This window comes from Helianthus annuus, chromosome 17, assembly GCF_002127325.2.
Source record: "Helianthus annuus cultivar XRQ/B chromosome 17, HanXRQr2.0-SUNRISE, whole genome shotgun sequence".
Classification (NCBI taxonomy): domain Eukaryota; kingdom Viridiplantae; phylum Streptophyta; class Magnoliopsida; order Asterales; family Asteraceae; genus Helianthus; species Helianthus annuus.
In genome coordinates, this window is record NC_035449.2 from 3,403,317 (window position 1) to 3,425,319 (window position 22,003).

A 22,003-nucleotide genomic window follows, 5' to 3' on the forward strand; every position below is an offset into this window, starting at 1 on the left:
GATAATTCTAAATAATGATAATACTATTTAATATTACTAACCTTATTAAGATTAATAATAATATCAATGTTAATATCAAAAAAAAATATTATTTGTATTAATCATAATATTAATATTAAAATGGGTAATAATAAGAATAATAATATTATTAACCTATAAATAAGCAAGTTATGTGTGCATAAAAGGTTGTACCTTTAGCTTTGGGAGTCATTCAAAAAAAATGGAAATTTTCATTTTTAACCCTAAAGTTTTAATGTTTGACAATTTAAGTTTAAACTTCTAATCTTTGTTTCCTTTTTTACCTTAAAGTTTTAATCTTTGACAATTTAAGTTTAAAATTTTTAATCTTTCTTTCCTTTTTAACCCTAAAGTTTTAATCTTTGACAATTTAAGTTTAAAGTTTTAATCTTTGGTAATTTAATCCCTTTGATTAATTTGATTTTTTTTACTTCTAATTCAAACGTTTTCATCATCTTTTGCAATTTAACCACTTTGATTTTTTTTACTTATGTGTTGTAATCTTGGCTTTGGGGTTTTTCAAAGAAAAAATGGTTATGCATATGGTTGTTGTAACCTTGGCTTTGGGGGTTTTTCAAAAAAAAAATTGATTTTTTTACTTTTCACCCAAAAGTATTTTATAAATTACTTTTAACCCAAAACTATTTGTTTTTTTACTTTTAGCACAAAACTTTTTATCTTTTGCAATCTATCCTCACAACTTTTTTCACTTTCAACTTTGGTTCTTTATACTTTTCATTTTCCGAAAATTTTTCGCTTTATGCTACGTTCTAAATTTTGTGACTTAAAACATCGCAACGTGCGTCTATGGTTTAGCATTTTCACGTTTCGTTCTAAATTTTGCGAGTTAACACGACGCAACGTGCGTGTGTGGGTGAACGTTTTTACATCGTCTATTTTTTCCCGTTTGACAGGTTCAACATAACGTGCGCGTCCTAAATCGACTTAGTTATAACTAAAGAATCATCGCCGCATTGCGTCGGGTTGTAATTCTAGTTTGTATTAATAATAATGTTAAGATTAATGTGAATGATAGTAATAATAACATTAATAATATTAAATATATTTGGATTAATAAAAATTTTGATAATATTAGTATTAATAATTAAGAATATTAATATTATGATTAACATAATAATTTTAATAATAATAATAATAACAATAATAATCTTAGTAGAAATAATACTGAATATCTTTTTTTTTTTAACTCATGGTGGTCATCGGAAAAACCGGCCGGATCTTACTATTTTCAAATTCCTATCAACATAAACGTAAAATCATTATCATCATTATCATGAGCTTCTTGTGCATGATCCGAATCAAGGTCAATTTGCTTGTTGAATCCATTGCTAATCGAGTCAATCGATGGATCTACATCTTCATCTGGATCGGTACTGTGAGGATTATGATCTGAAGTAGATGAATCCATATCTGTATTCTAGATCTAGAAATAGGTGTGAGATCTAAAGCCTGGTAAAGTTTGTTGGAACAGATTTAACCGCCTGAAGTTTGTTAGGAGAGAGAGATGGGTGTTTGGAGAGAGAAAGAGAGTGTGTGTGTGTGTGCAGAGAGAGGAGAGAGAGAGAGGGGGGAGGTGGCGGTGGTGTGGTGCTATAGAGAGAGAGAGAAGAGAGAGTGAGTTGATCTGGGTTTTATGATGATGATGATTTATTTGGGGAAGATGAAAATGTTAAATGAAAAGTAAAATGATCAAAATGCCCCTGAACTAAAAGACAAAATAAGAGGTTGCAACAGTCAAAAAATGGGGTTTTTGAATTTTGAACTAAAATGGCAACAAAATGCAAACCACAGGGATTCAGATGTAAAAAAGTTTGAGATTTGGACTAAAATGGCAAACCTGCCCAAACCACAGGGACCAAAATGGCAGTTTACTCTAACAAATATTTAGTTGATCTTTTTGGGATGCCACATAGCATCTGCCCAACACTTTCTCTCTCTTGCCCTCTCACAAACAAAAAATCTATCAAAAACTTATCTTCTCTCTCCTCTCTCCTACATCAGACTCACATTACTTTCTTCCATCCATTTTTTCTCATTCTTCCTCACATAGATTACTACACTCTCTCTCCTCCATATCACTTTCTCTCTTCTTAAAAACAACTAAAAATACCTCTATTGTGGATGCTCTCACGTCAAATGTTTGAATCTTGTTCCCCATAGACAATCTATTTCTGATTGTACTTGAACTAGGATTGCGACCCGCCGCAATGCGGCGGGGATTCTTTAGTTATAACAAAGTGGATCTAGGACCCGCACGTTATGTTAAACCTGTCAAACGGGGAAAAAATAGACGATGTAAAAACGTTTACCCACACACGCACGTTGCGTCGTGTTAACTCGCAAAATTTAGAACGAAACGTAAAAACGTTAAACCAAAGACGCACGTTGCAATGTGTTAAGTCACAAAATTTAGAACCAAGCATAAAGCGAAAAATTTGCGGAAAATGAAAACTATAAAAGGCCAAAGTTGAAAGTAAAAAAAGTTTTGAGAATAGATTGCAAAACATAAAAAATTTTGGGTTAAAAGTAAAAAAAATAAATAGTTTTGGGTTAAAAGTAATTTATGACATGCTTTTTGTTGAAAAGTAAAAAAATCAGTTTTTTTGGAAAACCCCCAAAGCCAACGTTACGACAACCATATGCATAACCATTTTTTCTTTAGAAAACCCTCAAAGCACACCCCGTGTTGCGGCGGGGCGTAAAACGGTGTCAAATAGTACTAATGTCACACAACCGTCATCGACCACCAACACTGACTCGACCTAGGATATGCGTGCGACGAACCTTTCAAACGTGAAAAAATTGAGGTAAAAACGTTGAACCACACATGCACGTAGCGTCGTATTAACTCGAAAAATTTAGAACTATACGTAAAACGAAAATTTGCGAAAGATGAAAACTATAAGTGGAAAAAGTTGTGAAGTTAAATTGCAAATAATAAAAAGTTTTGGGTTAAAGTTATAAAACCAAACTATATAGGGTTAAAATTGTAAAAGATATAAACCTTTGGGTGAAAAGTAGAAAGTCAACCTTTTTTTTTGGAAAACGTCCAAAGCATAGGTTACAACTCATTATGCATATACATGTTGCTTCTTTATATAGGTTTTAATGCCCATCCGTAAAAGAATAAAAAATCACTAGTAGTTTTTATTGTTGTTTTTGTGGTCCTTTAATTTCTTGCTGGTTGGTCCTTTTATAACGAAGTGCCGCTTTTAAAAAGAACGATAATACTTTCTTTCCATACTTATTTCAAAGTCGAGAGAAGCATTTATAAAGACACACGTTGAACTAAAATTATCTTCAAAACGTTATTCGAAACAAATCAAATCGAAAACCTTATATTTATACCCAGATACCCAAAAGATTCCAATTATCTGACTCAATTCAAAAAAAATTTACATAGTGACCAATCTGGTAAAAAAAACATTTTTAATAGATGTATGAAGACTGAAAACTTGTGATCCTGATCAAGACAATTCCTGATTCCGTCAATAGTATGATTCGAGTAACCTTCTTCTTTGATAAATACCAATATATGTATAATATAGGTCTATAGTGTTATATCATTTTATTTGTTCTTTTCTAATTCGTCATTTTAATAAAGAGATGAAAACAAATGTCAAGATCAAGAGATGAGACATATGGAAATAAAGACACATGGTATTATCAACTTGTTAGAAACGACTTAAAAGACAATCACAAATAATCATAATAAGCTAAGAATTTTCTTTCCTAATAAATTACAAATTAAAGCACCCAACGGTCTTTAAAACACCTCTTATCCGAAACATGACTTGGTCCAGACAATCAATTGATGTTTTTGATAGTCAAAGAAGAGAATAGTACACACTTGATTATTGGACTAATAGTGGTCTTAGGGAGGAGGGGGTGGTAATCACTTACAACATTCAATCAAGTTTCGTCATGTCATTAACCATTATTCCATCACTCACAACTTTTTTTAGTGGAAATGGTCATCACTCACAACATCCAACAATACCCATCACTCACAACAACACCCAACAATACCATCATTCACAATACCTCACACATGATAATTTCCACGCGTTGAAAAGGATGGTGGCGGTGGTGTTTTGCTTTGTTCCACGAGTGTTGTATTTCCACCACGGGGAAAACATACTCCACCCCGCCTGCCTGCCCTTAGTCTACACTTAACAATTTTATGTCATATCAACTTCATAAGAAATGAGACATCACGTAGTTGGCCCTAGGGAGGGGCAAGGTGGGCGACCAGTCAAAGCCCACTCTCACCGAGTACCCAGAATTCTAGAAACAATTATATATATTTTTATATATTTTAAAGTGTCTTATGTATACTTTTTAAAAAACATCCCGATTTGCCCAACACAAACTATCCTGCCAAGTGTCACGGTAGGGAAATTGTCTAGAAACGGTGAGCTATCAAAGTTAAGTTCGCCGAGCAAATCTAAATTTTTTCCTCCATGTCTATGAAACATGTAAAATTCTTTGGCTGCCCCATGGAGCAAGAGTTTTACTCTGGTCTTTGTATAAAAGTTGAAACAAAATATTGTGGAATTTGCATGAACATAACTAATAGGTTATTCAGCTTGACCCCCTTATTAATTTAATAGTCTTTATGCTCCTACAATATGTTCAGCTACACTTGCGATGGTACAAAAAAGATAAGCATAAGCGCCTCTAAAGGAGGAGGGGGATTAAAATGGATTCTTTCGGGTCACCCCAACATGACATGTCCCATACCAAAAATGTTTTGACTTGAACCCATTTGACACATTTGACCCATTATCCAATTCAACTGGCGTGCCTATTTTGCCACCTCCTACTCTATATGATAAAATATCGAAGTTGAGTGTTGAGTATGTGCTTGTTATGAATTTTCGGGTTCATGCTTATGAGTTATGAGAGATCAAACCGAGCATATAACTACACGTTGGACCCTTGTGGTTCGGTGCATGTAATTGAAGGGGATGGTGGTCTTGTTAAAGCTCCTCCCTCTATGGTGTGGGATCAATAACATGAAAGTAGGTGTACTCATATGGTTCTAGAACAGATTTGTATGCATATATGTATTGAAATCTGTAACGCAATCAGGCGAGAAACAAAGCTCGATCCATGATTCATTGTTTGTTATAATGCAAGTTAATCAAATTTGAGTGAATGTAGCAAGTAATGAACTTGTAAATGTTAGATTACCAAATGAAAAACATAAATTGATTTAAGGTTGCAATCCTAACACCCCTGTATCTAAAATCTATAAAAGGGTCACTATTATGCTAACAAAATGATTATGAACTCCAAGATGAAGGAGAAGAACACAATGAATATAGTGTTAGTGTTGGGTTATTTTTGCCCATGAGAAAGCCCAACCTATCTCATACTACATGGGTTTTATTACTATTATTATTTTGGAGTAATAAAAAAAAGGAAAAAAAAAGATATATGTGGTCTTTGGATTGTGACGTAAGTTGGTGTGGGCCAAGACCAAACAAAACATTAAATTTGTAATGTGGGCTTGCAACTGATAAAAGCATCACACGTTTTGTTTTTGTGAATATTCGGACGCAAGAAATAAAAGAAATAGTGTTTATTTCCTTTGTGGTTTTGGGCGCCTGACTTGAAGACGTACAAACATACAAAGAAGGAAAATCAAGAGTTTTATTCTTGGGTCTTTTGTGAAGATAAGAGACGTACCAGAGATCGTTAATTCCTCGTTTGGTGATACCTCTTACTTGCTTATTCGTTTTGTTTAGATTCCATATACTTGAAGTTAGTTTGTACCAAGTATATGATGATTTTGTATGCCTCTAGTTTTAACTAGGGAAGACTTTGTATTGCTATTATTGGTGATAGTGGATTTTAAGCGGCTCTAGTAGTCCCGTGGTTTCTACTTTCCTTTTTGAGAGGTTTTCCACGCTAAAATTTGGTGTCTCTTTGTTATTAGTTTTATACCTATTTGTTTGCATCATCACAGGTTCATTCGAGTTGGGAAAATATTTGGTCAAACGAAGTTTGCTTCCGCGTTTTAGTTTACCGTTTGTGACCGGGTTTCGCGTTTTTCCCATCAGTTAGGATGTAAGATTTGTGAAGTTTATGGAATGATAAACTAAATCTGATATTTGTATTGGGTTGTACAACAAGCTCCCATGACATCCTCACTTCACTTACCACTTGAGCGTGTGATGCGCGTTAAGTTCCCGCCGCGTATTATCGACTCCGTAATGTGCGAGTTCCCCACTAGTAATATCGACTTCTTTAGACGTTTCACAACTTTAATCCTTTAGCTCACACAACTTATCAAGATTAACAAAGGGAATCTTCGTTTTTGGGTAGCCAATAATTAGGTAAGCAAATACATAACTAGTGGTTAATGATGCAAAAGTACAGATATCATTTTTCTGTCTTACTTTTAAAAAATGTATATCTATACGTTCTGAAACATAGAAAATGCTACAATTTGATGATGTTGTTTACCATCACGTTTGCCCATCAAGTTTAGTCAACCACTCTGATTTAGCCGGAAAATAAATCAAATTATTTATAGCATAAAACCATTAAAACCGAATGCAAAAGAACTCAAAACTTTTTATACTTTCAAAGAGACAAAATGTATAAAACAACCGATAGCCAAGAGACAATTCATTTAATCAGTTAAAGAGCCTTAAAAGAAAAGAGAAAAAAAAAAAAAAAAAAAAAAACAATGGATTTCATCTAGAGGTGTGTAAAACCCGGTTTGGACATAAACCGATTCAAGTTATAAACCAGATCCTTTTTTTTAGTTTGATAACAAACCGATTTGGGTTAATAACTTGTTTTAGGGTTGAAAATCTCAAGCCACCTAAACCAATTTAGATCAGGTTTAAAACCACTTTTAGCATGTAAACCAGTTTTTTTTAAGGGGAAATAGCCAAATAGCCGTTGACTAAGCAAAATATAAAAAATAGCCAACTGAAACGGCTCTAGGATCCTTTTCACGAGTTCCCATTTCTTCCTCCACCACCTAAATTGACACCTAAACTAGGTTTGAAAAACAACAGTAGCCACGTGGTAAAATGTGAGTGGTTGCTGAGGAAAGTTCTTAGCTTTTAATTTGAGCCGCGTGGGAACTCGTGAAAAGGCTCGTGGAGCCGTTTCAGTTGGCTATTTTTGATATTTTGACTAGTCAACGGCTATTTTGGCTATTCCCCCTTAAAAAAACTGTTTTACATGCTAAAAGTGCTTTTAAACCTTATCTAAATTAGTGTAGGTGGCTTGAGGTTTTCAACCCTAAAACCAGTTCACCTTGAAACCAATTCTCAACACAAAAAATCCTAAACCTGTATCAAACCGCCAAATCAGGTTAGACCCAAACCGGTTTTTCTACCATATCGAGCCCGGGTCGGTTTCGGGTCACCAGACCCAAAGCATCTTTTATTACACCTCTAATTTAAACCATTTCAGGCCCACAGCCCAAAAAGGCCTACCTTGTTTCCTAACCAGAATATTTCTTTCCCTAACTAAACCCTAACCCCTTTTCATTTTTCATATCTCCTTCAGACTGTTCAATACTTTAATCCCATCAAATCACTCGTATATCATCAGTTTCTTCGTGATTTTGATCTGAATTCAACACTTCTGATCCAGAAACACACTCAATCAATGGCGTACAGGCGTAGTCTCACTACAAAAGCGAGACTTTTCGCTCAACAACGATTCACCCCTTCAATTTATCACATTAATCACGAACAAGACCGTCAAGATCGTGAAAATCATCATCCAGATTCGAAATTAAACACCTGTTTTCAAAGCAGATCATACAGTGGCTTCGGTGGGAATAACAGTTCATTAGGGTTAGGGTTTGGAACTGGAACTGGAACTGGTGGTGTGAGGTTTAAAGATCCGAGATGGGGTTATTTGAATCATGTCCCATTGGCTGCAAGTGGGGTTTTGTTGGGTAGAAATATGTCTACTACTGTTGGTGATGCTGATGAAGGGAATAAGATTGATTTGATGTATGATATGGCTGATGTTTTGGCTGATAAGACTGTGGAAGTTGTGAGTACTCAAGCGCCTGCTGTTAGTGAAGTGGCGGTTGCTGCTGCTGATTCTTGGATACCTGTTGCTGCTTTGCAGTATGCTATTGATGGGATTCATAGCTTTACTGGATTGAATTGGTAAGATATGGTTTAAAGTTTGTGTTTTTATGGTTTTTGGTTGTTGTAGGGTTAATGGGTCAGTGGGTTAGGTTAGGAGCAGTGTTGTAAGAATCGCTAGGCGCTAGTCGGGCGGTGGGGTACCGACTAACGATTAGTCGGGATTAATAGGGATTTATCGGAAATAACTTGGGAGGAGGAATGTTTTGAGTTGAAATGATAGGAAATGTGTGAACTTTAGACATGTTGATGAAGTTTAATTAGGTGTTTGGATAGAAGTAAACTGCTACTTGAGGGTGAAAGTGAAATGAATGTATGAAACAGAGAACAGGTCGGGTTCGGGTTTTGGTTGACCTATCAGACTAACACTACCCGTTTAAAAAACAGGTCGGGTTCGGGTTTTGGTTGACCTATCGACTAACACTACCCGTTTAAAAAACAGGTCGGGTTCGGGTTTTGGTTGACCCATCGACTAACACTGCTCGTTTAAAAAACAGGTCGGGTTCGGGTTGACCCGTATTAAAAACAGGGTGGGTTTTGGTTGACCTATCGACTAACACCACCCGTTTAAAAAACAGGTCGGGTTCGGGTTTTGGTTGACCCATCGACTAACACTACCCGTTTAAAAACAGGTCGGGTTCGGGTTTTGGTTGACCCATCGACTAACACTACCCGTTTAAAAAACAGGTTGGGTTCGGGTTGACCCGTATTAAAAACAGGGTGGATTTTGGTTGACCTATCGACTAACACCACCCGTTTAAAAAACAGGTCGGGTTCGGGTTTTGGTTGACCCATCGACTAACACTACCCGTTTAAAAAACAGGTCGGGTTCGGGTTTTGGTTGACCCATCGACTAACACTACCCGTTTAAAAAACAGGTTGGGTTCGGGTTGACCCGTATTAAAAACAGGGTGGATTTTGGTTGACCTATCGACTAACACCACCCGTTTAAAAAACAGGTCGGGTTCGGGTTTTGGTTGACCCATCGACTAACACTACCCGTTTAAAAAACAGGTCGGGTTCGGGTTTTGGTTGACCCATCGACTAACACTACCCGTTTAAAAACAGGTCGGGTTTGGGTTGACCCGTATTAAAAACAGGTTGGGTTTTGGTTGACCCATATAAAAATCGCAGAAATGGAAAATCAAACGCAGGAGGATGTAGTTCAATGGTTCCCCTAGGCCCTAAATCAGTTGTGAGTCCTTGCTACAATAAATAGAATGAAGAGAAAACTGAGCGCATTATAAGAAGTGAACACAGTGACAACCGTTATCCTACAATCAAAATAAGGTTTTAAGTCTAGCATAGTGGTCATCTACAATTCTACATGTGTAACAGTATGCACTATCTTATGTAACTAAAGCAATAAAATCATGCAGTATATTGAAGCCTCAATGATAAAATGGCATGAAAATTTCCATAGAAATACGGGTCAACCCGAAGCTGACCCAAACCTTTTTTTTCATGTCGGGTCAAGAAATGCTGCCCCTAGTTGGGGGTGGGTTGGGTTTTATATAAAATAAATAAAATAGTTTGTTTTTTAATTGCCAAAATGGACCCTGAGGTGAGAAATGACATATTTACCCCTGAGTCAACAGACCTCAGTTAACATCGTCTGAAAAAAGTGGGTTGAAATGGCAATAAAAAACATGCCAGGGGGGCCGGTGTTAAAAAAAACTGTCTTAAAGTGGCATATGTGGCCAAACGAAAGGGGCCATATTGGCAGATTACTCAAGTACTTAACTACATGCATAACATATTAATCAAATTGACAAACAAAAAGGCATTCTCTTGAAAAAAATATATTAACATGCCATGTGATTCACCATTTAGCATACAATGTTGGTACACGTTGGCAGTTTTTTTTTTTTTTTTTTTTTTTTTTTTTTACAGGCACTATCAATTTATGTGTTATATTTTCTGTAATCCTCTTTCGGCTTTTCGGGTACATATATACAGTGAGCAATAATATTCTGTCTTGTGTCAGGTGGGCAAGCATTGTAATAACAACTCTCGTTATTAGAACCTTGATGATTCCAATCATGATAAACCAGCTGAAGGCTACCACTAAGTTAACTGTGAGTTTTTTTTTTTTTTTTTTTTTTTTTTTTACTCTGTTTATTTTTCATTTCCTGATTAATTATACGCATTACAAGTTTTCAGTTTCACGTTGCGCAAGTCAGCAATATATTTACTTATCTGTTTTACCTTTCTTATATCTGGTTTTTAGCTAGTTAATTTTAATTAAATTTCAGTACATATGTAATATATATTCTTATTCAATTTTGCATTTTTTACACAGATACTGAGACCACAATTGGAGGAAATCAAACAGGAGATGCAAGATAAGGTTTGAACATCGAACATTTTTTATGCAATTTTTTTTTTATTTTTTTTTTAAATTTTTTTATTGAGTAGTTGTCAATTAATATCTTATAAATTAAAGAAGGTATGCTTAACCTTTTTAAGAAATAAGAAAGTGAACTTCTGACTTATATCTATTATTACTATAATACCCTTTTCAGGGCATGAGTCCGTCAGCTGTTGCCGAAGGTCAGGAGAAAATGAAAAGGGTATTCTCACAGTAAGCACCTTTCCTTGTTATTAGGACAAGCCATTAGCTGCTTTTAGGGGTGCAAACAAGCTAAGCGGCTCATGAAAAAGCTCGAGCCGAGCCGAGCCTTATGGAGCCCAATGGAGCCCAAGCCGAGCCTGAGCCAAAAATAAAGCTCGTTTATTTATCGAGCCTAAGCTTGAGCTTGCCATGTGAAGCTCGTCAGTCTCGTCGAGCCTTATCGAGCTTTAATGTAATATTAGTTATTATTGAGCTTGAGAAACTACCAACGAGCTGAGCTCGAACTCGGTCTCGGCTCGTTTGCACCCCTAGCTGCTTTACATGTTTATATAGATTTTGGAATAAATTTAATGTTATTGGAAATTAATATTTCAACAGGCACGGCGTTAGTACCTTTACACCTTTAAAGGGTCTCCTCTTCCAAGGCCCTCTCTTTGTCAGCTTCTTTCTTGCTGTAAGTTATAAATAGATCTTTTAGAAGGAAATCTATACCGTGTTTTTCAATCTTTTACACGTTCTATTTGCAGATTCAAAACATGGTGGAAAAGGTTCCGTCGTTTAAAACCGGTGGGACCTCTTGGTTCCTCGATCTTACAACCGCGGATCCTTTCTATCTGCTTCCTTGTTTGACTGCTTTTTCATTCTGGATAACCGTAGAGGTAAACCTTTATCCACTTACAGAAAACAAAACTTATTTTGTTCACCTAGAAACTTATTTTGTTGTGTTATTTAGTTTAACATGCAAGAAGGTTTGGAAGGTAATCCTGCTGCTGCCACCATGAAGAACGTTTCGCGCGGTTTTGCAGCTCTTACTGTTCCCCTTACCGCGTCTTTCCCAAAGGTAACATGTCACGATTTATTTAAAAACATTTTCTTTTGTATTTGGATATAATTATCATAATGTTTATGTTTTATGTGGAAAATTTGAGTTACATTCACTATACTTTCGCGTATACAGGCTCTCTTTTGTTATTGGATCACCTCCAACTTGTTCTCCCTTGTATATGGAGCAAGTAAGTTGAGAATGTTGTTAATTTACATTGTTAAGGTATAGGTCTGTGTGTGTGTGTATATATATATATATATATATATTGAGTAAAATGCTATTTTCGTTCCAAAGGTTTGTTTTTTCGCATCTGGATCCAAAAGGTTTGAAATCTTGTTGTTTTCGTCTGGCTCGTTAACTCCATCCATTTTTCTATGTTAAATTGGGGGTATTTTCGTCTTTTTGTTAACTTAAAGGGCATTTTGGTCTTTTTCATTTTATGTACAAGCATTTAGCATAATGTACAAGTATTCACTTAAAGGGCAATTTGGTCTTTTTCACTTTATGTACGAAAATACCTCTGACTTAACCGAGAAAAATGGATGGAGTCAACGAGCCGGATGAAAATGGCAAGATTTCAAATCTTTTGGATTCGAATGCGAAAAAACAAACCTTTGGACTGAAATCGCAAAACTAGCCAAACCTCAGGCGACGAAAATATGGCATTTTACTCACATATTTATAGAAGTGGTTTTGGGCCAATTTAAATGAACTTCGAGAACATTATACGCACACCCATCTCCGGTTAAGTGGTTAACATATAATTTTCTTGCTTTCAGTAATTAAAAAACCGAGTGTGAAGAAGATGTTGAACATACCAATTATAGTACCTCCACCCCCATCGCCTGCCGGTGAATCGAAACCGGCTTTCTCCTTCTTTGAAGGGTTAAAAAAGTACGCAGCTGCACAAGCTCATAAACAACATCAAGAAAGTCAAAGAAGTCTAACAACCACAAGTCAAAAGTCAACTTCAGAAGACCAGAAGTCTTCAAGTCAAAGAGAATCGCGAGCATCGGTTTTAAGCCAGAGGATCAAAAGACTAGAGAAAGAAGTAAAAGGAAGAAAGAAGAACCACAGGCGGTGAGCGTTTGGTATTTAATCTTTATCGTGATGATGATGGGCGTCAACGTTATACGGCCCATTGAATAATTGTAATAAGGCATTCATCATATTCTTTTTGGTCAATTTTGACATTATATATCTACTGCTTGGCTGGTTAGAGGGAAGCGGGAGTCTTCGGTTTGGCAGAGCAAATTAGAGGGAGTATGACAGACTATATATATTACTTGGAATAGTTTTGTTATTTTGTATTTCGCGTGTAATACGTTAGTTATGAAGATGCATTATCGTTGACTTTTTTATAGTCTTTTGTATACTAGCCAGGATAGTGTTACAAACTTTATAACTGCAGCGTCGCAGATATCCATTCAGATATCGGCGAAGTCAGTTGTCTAAAAGGATGTCGCAACTCACAGTGATGATGTAGATAGGGGTGTTTCTTGTGTTATTTTTTCGGGTTTCGGGTTTTTTGGGTCGGTTTGTTCGGTTTTTTGCCGGGAAAAAGTTGACTTGACAACTGACCCATTTAAAGTTCGGGTTGGACGAGTTATTCGGGCTCGGGTTAGTTACGGTCGGGTTGTGAAATATCATGAAATTTTAAACGTCATTTGGCAATATGATAAGATAACGTTCAAAAGTCACAAAACTTAATGTTCCAAATATCAGATACTCCAAACCAAAACACATCTATAAAAAAAAGACAAATATTTCGTTGTGTTTCGGGTTTTTTTGGGTTGGGTTGTTTGGGTTTTTGGTTGAGAAAAAGTGACCCGATAACCAACCCATATAAGATCCGTGTTGGTCGGGTTTGGGCTCTTAGGGTATTGTCTAATTCGGGTTCGGGTGGCTTCGAATTCAGGCCGGGTTCTATTTCAACCCGGAAAAGAAAAACGCTGAAAACCCAAACTGATAAAGATCTTTATTACGAGGAATAATTCGAACACATAACAAAAACGCGACTAGTATAACAAAAGGTGTTGTCCAAATCTATATTCATATTCCACAATAAGAAAATGTAGCCAAATTTACACACAAACAAGAACACATAAACACTTCAAACCTGTTTTGAAGTAGAAAATAAAATATAAAAAAAAAAGAAAAAAAAGAAAAAAAAAAAAGAAAAGGATTCTTCTAATCTCCTTTGTATTAGAAGCATGCCATTTTCTTGTATTTGCTCTCAGAAGACCTAATGAAGGAGGATGAGCTCTTTGTTAAAACTCCCATCACTCCTTTCTTCCTCTGTTTTTCAGACCTTATTTGTAGAAAATTCACAAAAAATGGACTTTCCTAAAAGAGTTAATTACTGTTTTCGTCCCTGTGGTTTGTCAAAAATCACTATTTCAGTCCATTAGTTTAAAAATTACGATTTCAGTCCCTGTGGTTTCTCTTTCGTAATCGTTTCAGTCCCTGTACTTAACAGAATAACGGATTGAAATGGTTACGAAAGTGAAACCACAGGGACTGAAATGGTTACGAAGTGAAACCACAGGGACTGAAATCGTAATTTTTAAACTAATGGACTGAAATAGTGATTTTTGACAAACCACAGGGACGAAAACAGTAATTAACTCTTCCTAAAAAGACTCTTGTATATCTTTTGGTATACTTTTGACTTTTTAAGTCAATGTGTAGCTTGAAACCGACACTTGAGCCGGAGAAGCGGTATGGATGTACACAAACTCGACGCTTTTTCCAGCTGGTATTGAGCTAGCCCATGTTGGGAGCCCGTATGAACCGCCTGCAGTCTTGGTGAGACCCCATAGAGGCCCGTAGAGCTTTGAAACCGAGACGTTAACTTTCTTGATGGTTTTGTTTGATTTGTTAGTCAGTGTAACTGAGTATCTGTAGTACTTTTTACCCTTAGCTATCCATGAACTTGTAGCCTTTTGTGTAACAGCAATCAAACCTAAAGACAGAAAATCTTTAGTCATAAAGGTATGATTTTTTTTTCTAAGAAAAACATAAATAATTATTATTATTATCAAGATTTTACCTGAAGATGGAGTCACTTTAGGCTTCGGTTGAGCAGCAGTGGGCTTAAGATTAAGAAGAGGGATATCAACTGCAAAAAAAAAAAAAAAAAAAAAATTAAACAAAGATTAAGAAATGATATAACACACTAGAACAACTTTTAGTTTAATTTAGGGGTGTTAAACGGGTCATGTTCGCGAGTTTGGGGGTTTCAACGTGACCCGAGCCCGAAAATTTTAGACGAACCCGAACACGGCCCAAGCCTGAAAATAGTTATACGACACTATTTTCAAGCTTGAGCCGTGTTCGAACCCGAACACGACCCTTTCAACCCGAATTTTTTATTTTTTTTATATTTTTTCGCAAATCAATGTTTAAAATTTACTATAAAACACAAATACACACACACACACATTTAATTATAAAATTTTATGTCAATTTCTCTTTTTAAGTTATAATTATGGTATTAAATACACACTCAATTTAATTTTTGACATAAATTATATTGTAAAAAATTATAATATAACACAAATGGGTTAAACGGGTTAACCCGCCAACCCGAACGGGTTGACCCGAACCCGACCTGTTTAGCTAGACGGGTTCGCGGGTTCAACCTGAAACTGACCTGAACCCATTTAGACTAAACCCAAACTCGCGAATTTGTGTTAGGTTCGTGTCGTGTTTTCGGGTCGCGTCAGGAATTCACACCCCTATTTAATTAGTTGATTAATTTACCCGGAAGGAGCTGGTTATAGCCAGCATGACCAGCGTGTAGTCTAGCCAATACTCCGAGAAGAGGTGCATTATTATACGTAGCAGGCTCAGTTTGCTGATAATTGTCTCTTTGGTCAGCAAAGTTGTCATATGCGTCGGGCCCACCAACAATAGCGCCCGTTAGGAGATTTGGGTCACTTGCCTTTCGGCTATACCATGTAGCGTAACCACCTCTGCAGCTAACGAACGTGGGATTAACCTTAATCGAGACAATCGATGAACCTCTATGGTGTACTTGTTGCGGGTAGCGCCTCCCATATCCAACCATGTAACTTGTTGCTCTCGGGTTGTCTCCGAGTATATAATCCACCTACAAAACCGATAACCGATCCAAAAGTTTAACATGTTTCTTGAAAGAGTAAACTGCCATTTTGGTCCCTGTGGTTTGGTCACTTTTGCCACCTTAGTCCAAAACTCAAACTTTTGCATCTGGGTCCTTGTGGTTTCAGTTTTATTGCCATTTTAGTTCAAAAATGAAATCAGGTCATATTTGTCTTATAAAATCCTGCTATTTTGTCATTTTCCGCAGGGGCAAAATGATCATTTCTTTTTTATAAATAAATATCATATTTTATAAGACAAATATGACCTGATTTGCCCCTGAGGAAAATGACAAAATTGTAAGATTTTATAAGACAAATATGATCTGATTTCATTTTTGGACCAAAATGGCAATAAAACTGAAACCACAGGGACCCAGATGAAAAAAGTTTGAGTTTTGGACCAAAGTGGCAAAAGTAACCAAACCACAGGGACCAAAATGGCAGTTTACTCTTCTTGAAAAAACTTCATTAGCTGCTGCACTGCTGCAGTTGACTTTTGTGAAGTCAAAATGCATAGTATAACTTGTGGTTACCTGAGATTTGGCAAATGCTAGCAGCTCGGGCGGGGTGACTGTGCCCGAAGAGCACCGTAAGTTCCTCCGGGCAGACGTCAAGTAGTCTGAATAAACGGTAAGTAAGAAAGATGCACTTGTGACGAACTGTAAGTTATTCCATCTTTGCCGAAAAATTAACCCTCCGGGTGTCTTTTGAACATTTCGACTACTTTTGCCAAGGCATGCGCACATGAAGTTCTCTGCCTTTTCTTGGTACTTCCCAAACACCGCGCGATTCCCACGGGCTTTTCCGCCCATCAAGAACTGCATAACATCAACCCGAATATAGAACCCTGACCAATATTTTTAATAACTATAGTTTCAAATTTTTAATAAACATACCTTAGCAACAAGGGTCTGAACACCGGCATACTTAACGTCCCAGCCGAACTCGGTCATGGACCAGCCAGTCCCACCGAGGGCGTCGCCATTTCTACCTAGGTAATTTAAGTAGTACTGGTTGCCTGATGCCTTGAACAACCAAGCAGCTGCCCATAGCAATTCATCCTAAAAATATCATACAAAGGGTAAAGTTAATAAATAAATAAATGTATATTTATGACCCACGCTTTGCAGCGGGATTGTTAAGCCGAACAAAAAGTAAACATAAAAATAATGAATCATGCACGCGTGTTACAGTGTTTTAACTCATAAAAATTATACCGAAAAAATAAAACACAGAAAACAGTAACTAATTCGGCTTAGGACCTGCGAGTTTCAAGTGAGCCGTTAAACCATAAAAAATAAATGTAAAAACGTTGAACCGTAAAATGACAAATTTGTAAATCTAGAACGAACCGTAAAATGATAAATTTGTAAAAGATGTAAAGTACAGCGGACCAAAGTTGAAAGTGGAAAAGGATTGAGGTTAAAACTTAAAAAATGTTTGTGACAAATATGTAAAAGATGAAAACTATAACGTTAAAAGTGCAAATACTGAAAACTATTGTGGTTATGTAAAAGATGAAAACTATTGGGTTAAAAGTGTAAACAATAAAAAGTAAAAGAGTCAAAAAAGAAAAAGAAAAAAAATAGTGTTTTTTTTGTAAAGGAAGAAATTTTTGTAATCTAATATGGGGTATTTATGATTAATTTTTTTGAAACAAAATGTGAAAAGATAGATTTTCATTATTAACAAAATATAAATATAAAATCTTAAATAAACAAAACATTGAGTCTAAAAAAGATAAAAGAAAATTTTTAAATTTTTAATTAACACGGTTTGTTCCTTTTTTTTCATACATATTTATTAGAAACTACACCACAACACAGGTCCCAGTTACGCATAAACACTTTTTTGAACGGCTAAACTTCAAGGTATGCATAAACATAACATCGTAAGAAGATTATGATCACATACCCCGTATCCGCTAACAGACCGGTAGTACTTCTGTGCAACGGTTATGCTACTGTCATATTTACCCCTATACTTGTCCGCAAAATCAAACAGCTGAAAAGAAAATGATAATATCAAAAAGAAAGTCACCGTTAAAAAAAAATCAAATCAGTGAACGTGGTAGGGGCACAATGGGAATTAACTCTAGAGTATGTATGCGTTGGTGTCATGGGGCATGTGTGTGTTCACCGACAGTCAACAAGATTTGATCGACGGTTGAGATCTAAAATTTCAACGGTAGATGCATATTATCCGTGATGCATACCCACCCTAACTTCCGTGATCCACACACCATGTGCACCAACATAACTTTATGGATCAAACAGACATGCTACCGAATTGAATTGACTGGTGGTCCTTTTGCTTTATATGTTTGTACTTAATGCATTGGTATTTGTACATATTAAGTATCTTTTTTGTTCAATGTGGAAACGTGAATGTACTTTGGCATTTTTTTAGGGTGACATCCTAAGTTGATTCTAGAGAGTGCATTGGGAATTGTACCTTAATATTAGACAAAATAACATGTTAACAACACAACAATCGCTACTTCTAGAGAAGTTGAAATCTAAATACTAATAAAAGACTACAAATAATGCCACATGGCATTCCCTTCTTCAACCTCATAAATTTTATTTATATTTGTTTAATATATTTCTTTTAATATTAATAATCAATATATAGATATCGCTTATTTTATCTTTATCCTTATCCTTATTTTAATATTAATAAATTCAAATAATAAATTTTTTAACTTTTTTTTTTTGTAATTTATGGTGTTGTACCTCATGTATAGGGTTTTTTTTTTCTTTTTTTCATTTCTAACCCAAACTTTTATTCTTTTGCAATTTAGACTCTTTGTTTTTTTATTTTAGTCTAAAGTTTTTCATCTTTTGCAATTTAACCCAACTCTTTTTAATTTTCAATTTTGGTCCACCATACTTTTCATCATTCCTAAGTTTTTCGTTTCGTTCTAAATTTTGCGAGTCAACGCACCACAATGTGTGTGTAGGGTTCACCATTTTTCGTGTATTTTTTCCCGTTTGGCCCGTCGCAACCCAGCAATATTACTCTATTTTACAAGTTTGTCACAACACGCGAGTCCTGGATTGATTTAGTTATTTTTTCTATGTTTTACTTTCGGTTTAATTTTTCTGCATCGAGCGTGCGTGATTTAAAGATTTTATGTCTGCTTTTCCCTCGACTTTATTTTTTTTCTGTTTTTATTTATTTTGTTTTTACGAGTTTTTCCAATGTTGGTGATTGCTGATAGTGGTATATTATTGGTATTACTTGACACAGTTTTACAACACCGCTGCAACGCGGGGGCTTAATACTAGTATTATAATAACCAGTTACACTTTAAGAGTAATTTAGTTTGTCGTTAAAAATACTTAACTTCTACAGGGTACATATCGGTTGTTATTAGAAGTAATCTAAGAGTTATTTAGTTTGTCGTTAAAAAAACACTAGCCGAATTAATAAGTATTCAATTACATGCACTTTACAAATGGTGTCAGAGCATTCACGTTTTATTTATCATTTTTATTTCTATAATTATATTAAAAATTAGGAAAATTGGTATTTAATAAACCAACCTTTGCCCAGTTGGTAAATAATAATCTAACCTACAGAATTGGTATATAATAATCCTACCTATCAATATGTTGGTACTCAATGAACCTCCGTTAGTTTTTTTTAACTGAAGTTAGTTTTTAAGTTTTACTTATTACACAAACAGTCCCTGTAGTTGTAATTTACTAGTTTTAACTATGAGTTAATAGCCAAAATGGTCCCTGAGGTTAATAGCCAAAAATGGTCCCTGAGGTCCCCGCCACCGCACCGCCACCACCACCACCACCGCCACCACCACCACCACCACCGCACCGCCACCACCACCACCACCATCGCCACCACCACCACCAACACCACCACCACCGCACCGCTATCACCACCGCACCGCCATCACCACTGCACCGCCACCACCACCATCTCTGTCTTTGATCATCGACGCCTAAGGGGTTTGAATTCAGATGATGCAGCAGACGATGACTGACCAAAAACATCACAGATCCAACAGCTCTAGCGACGGTGGTGGTGATGGTGGCGGTGCGGTGGTGGCGGTGGTGATGTGGCGATGGTTACGGTGGTGGAGGTGCTGTGGCGATGGTGGTGGTGGTGGTGGCGGTGCGGTGGTGGCGTTGCGGTGGTGGTGGTGGTGGTGGTGGCGGTGGTGGTGGCGGTGGTGGTGGTGGCGGTGGTCTGGCTATTAACCTCAGGGACCATTTTGGCTATTAACTCATAGTTAAAACTAGTAAATTACAACTACAGGGACTGTTTGTGTAATAAATAAAACTTAAAAACTAACTTCAGTTAAAAAAAACTAACGGAGGTTCATTGAGTACCAACATATTGATAGGTAGGATTATTATATACCAATTCTGTAGGTTGGATTATTATTTACCAACTGGGCAATGGTTGGTTTATTAAATACCAATTTTCCTAAAAATTACTGTCTTTCTCTCTATTTTTCAATTAAGTAATATTTTTATACCTTTATTTTTAGTTTTTCTCTTTTCTCTACTCACAATCCTTTTAAAAGTATTAAAAATTTTATAAGGGTAAACAACGTTTTCTTTTTTATATTTACCGATGAGCTGTAACATTTTCTCTCTACCTCACTCACAACCCTTCATGACCACTATCGGAGGACCCGCTTACAAATTTGATAAACGGAATGTGAATGCTCTCAAATCTGTTGCTAACTTACACACCTTACACTAAAGCCATGAAAAGACTAAGGGTGTATTTACTTGAACTGTCTTGCTAATATACGCCCAATTATTTAATGAGATTTTATTTTTGTCTACAAATAAGGTGACACGTTACAAGTGTATTAAAAGACCCTAACCGTATTCACTTCGACTACTTTGCTAACATACGCATATCTTTGCTAACATGCACCGTATTGACCACTAATGGTTTATTTTTCCACTAATTAAGGACCATTGTACAATTTTCATTAAATGAAAATGTATCAACTGACCTGGTAAGCATGAGTGAGGAGCTTTTTGGAGTAAGCAGGGTTATAGCGGCGGAACACGATGGCTGCGGCGGCCATGGCGGCAGCTGTTTCTCCAGCGAGGTCCGAGCCAGGGTTATTTTGGTCAATTCTGTATGCTTTTCTTGAAGTAGTCATATCCTCTGGCCTTTGCCAACAGTAATGGTCAGTATTTCCATCCCCAACCTATAAAAAACATTCATATGTCATATGTATCTTAAAACATGCAACTAAAAGTTGAAACCATTCTTAAAGCACAATTTAGCCAGTGACAATATAAGTGGGTCCCACCATATATATACACACATTGAAATAATGAAGATTGTATTTGAATTTGTACAAGTGTACCTCTCCATAAAGAACATGAGGTTGAGGGTGAGCTTTTATGAGATAATCAGTGCCCCATTTGATAGCATCCATTGCATGACCAAGTTCACCACTTGTAGCCATTTGCTTCCCATATTCTATGATGCTCCATGACATCATTGTCACTGTAAAAGCCATTGGCAGCCCAAACTTCACATTGTCCCCTGCATCATAGTACCCTCCAACAAGATCCACCTTCATACCAAAATTTAACCATCAAGATTTCATCTTTTTTCAAAACAATTTCAGGGTTTGGTCTTAAATTAAGTTTAAACAAATACCCATAAGTTCTTTTTTTTTTTTTTTTTGAAAATGAAGGGTTTTGAAGAGTGAAAAGACGGTTTTACCCCGTTGACTTTGCCATCCATGAGACCAGAATGGCCTCTCCATTTGACTCTTTGGTTACCAGGAAGATAACCAGATCTTTGAGCCTCAAAAAAGAGAATGCTCTTGGTGAGAGCTTGACGGTAGTCATGTACACCTGCTAAAGCCAAAGGTACAACCCCAATAAGCAGAAACAGAGTGGCTGCAGTTGAGCAGAGTCTCATAGAAACCTCCATTCCTGATATGCCAGTTTATGTTTAGAATGGCAGGCAATGTTGGTCTGGTTATCAGTTTAGTTCCTGATATGCCAGTTTTAGAGAGAGAGAGGACGGAGAAAGAGGGTGGTGCAAAGGGGGGTATATATGGAGGTGATGAAAGAAAGGGAAGGTGCCAAAAGCTCGGAAATCAAAAAATGAGTTGATAGTAATAAATGCTGGTTTTTGCATTAATGTTTTCTGGGCCACTGTTGATGACGGGAGACTAAGCGGATAGATAGAGATCGCTAGTTCGACTCTTGAACTGAGCGATTTTTACCTCACTGCACTGTCGTGCCTTTGGACGAATGTTCACAGGCTTCGGCCCTAGATGAGGGTTTTCCCTGGT

The 22,003-nt window shown here is 36.4% G+C and overlaps 2 protein-coding genes across 2 annotated transcripts; one reads left to right on the forward strand and one right to left on the reverse strand.

The window, feature by feature from the left end:
- The first annotated feature begins 7,483 nt into the window (after window positions 1–7,483).
- On the forward strand, window positions 7,484–12,933 carry LOC110926317 (mitochondrial inner membrane protein OXA1). The gene is made up of 9 exons (XM_022170065.2): window positions 7,484–8,192; window positions 10,159–10,249; window positions 10,474–10,521; window positions 10,697–10,755; window positions 11,125–11,200; window positions 11,274–11,405; window positions 11,480–11,587; window positions 11,705–11,759; window positions 12,352–12,933. The coding sequence occupies exons 1-9, from the start codon at window positions 7,678–7,680 to the stop codon at window positions 12,654–12,656; spliced, it is 1,389 nt and encodes a 462-aa protein (XP_022025757.1). The 5' UTR covers window positions 7,484–7,677; the 3' UTR covers window positions 12,657–12,933.
- Window positions 12,934–14,078: 1,145 nt separating this feature from the next.
- LOC110926547 (endoglucanase 6) lies at window positions 14,079–21,758 on the reverse strand. Its single transcript, XM_022170331.2, has 9 exons — window positions 21,424–21,758; window positions 21,059–21,271; window positions 20,696–20,896; window positions 17,614–17,703; window positions 16,596–16,760; window positions 16,233–16,517; window positions 15,338–15,686; window positions 14,625–14,693; window positions 14,079–14,537 (listed from the first exon to the last, which is right to left on the reverse strand). Exons 1-9 carry the CDS (start codon window positions 21,634–21,636, stop codon window positions 14,248–14,250), a joined length of 1,875 nt encoding a protein of 624 aa, XP_022026023.1. The 5' UTR covers window positions 21,637–21,758; the 3' UTR covers window positions 14,079–14,247.
- Between the last annotated feature and the right edge of the window lie 245 nt (window positions 21,759–22,003).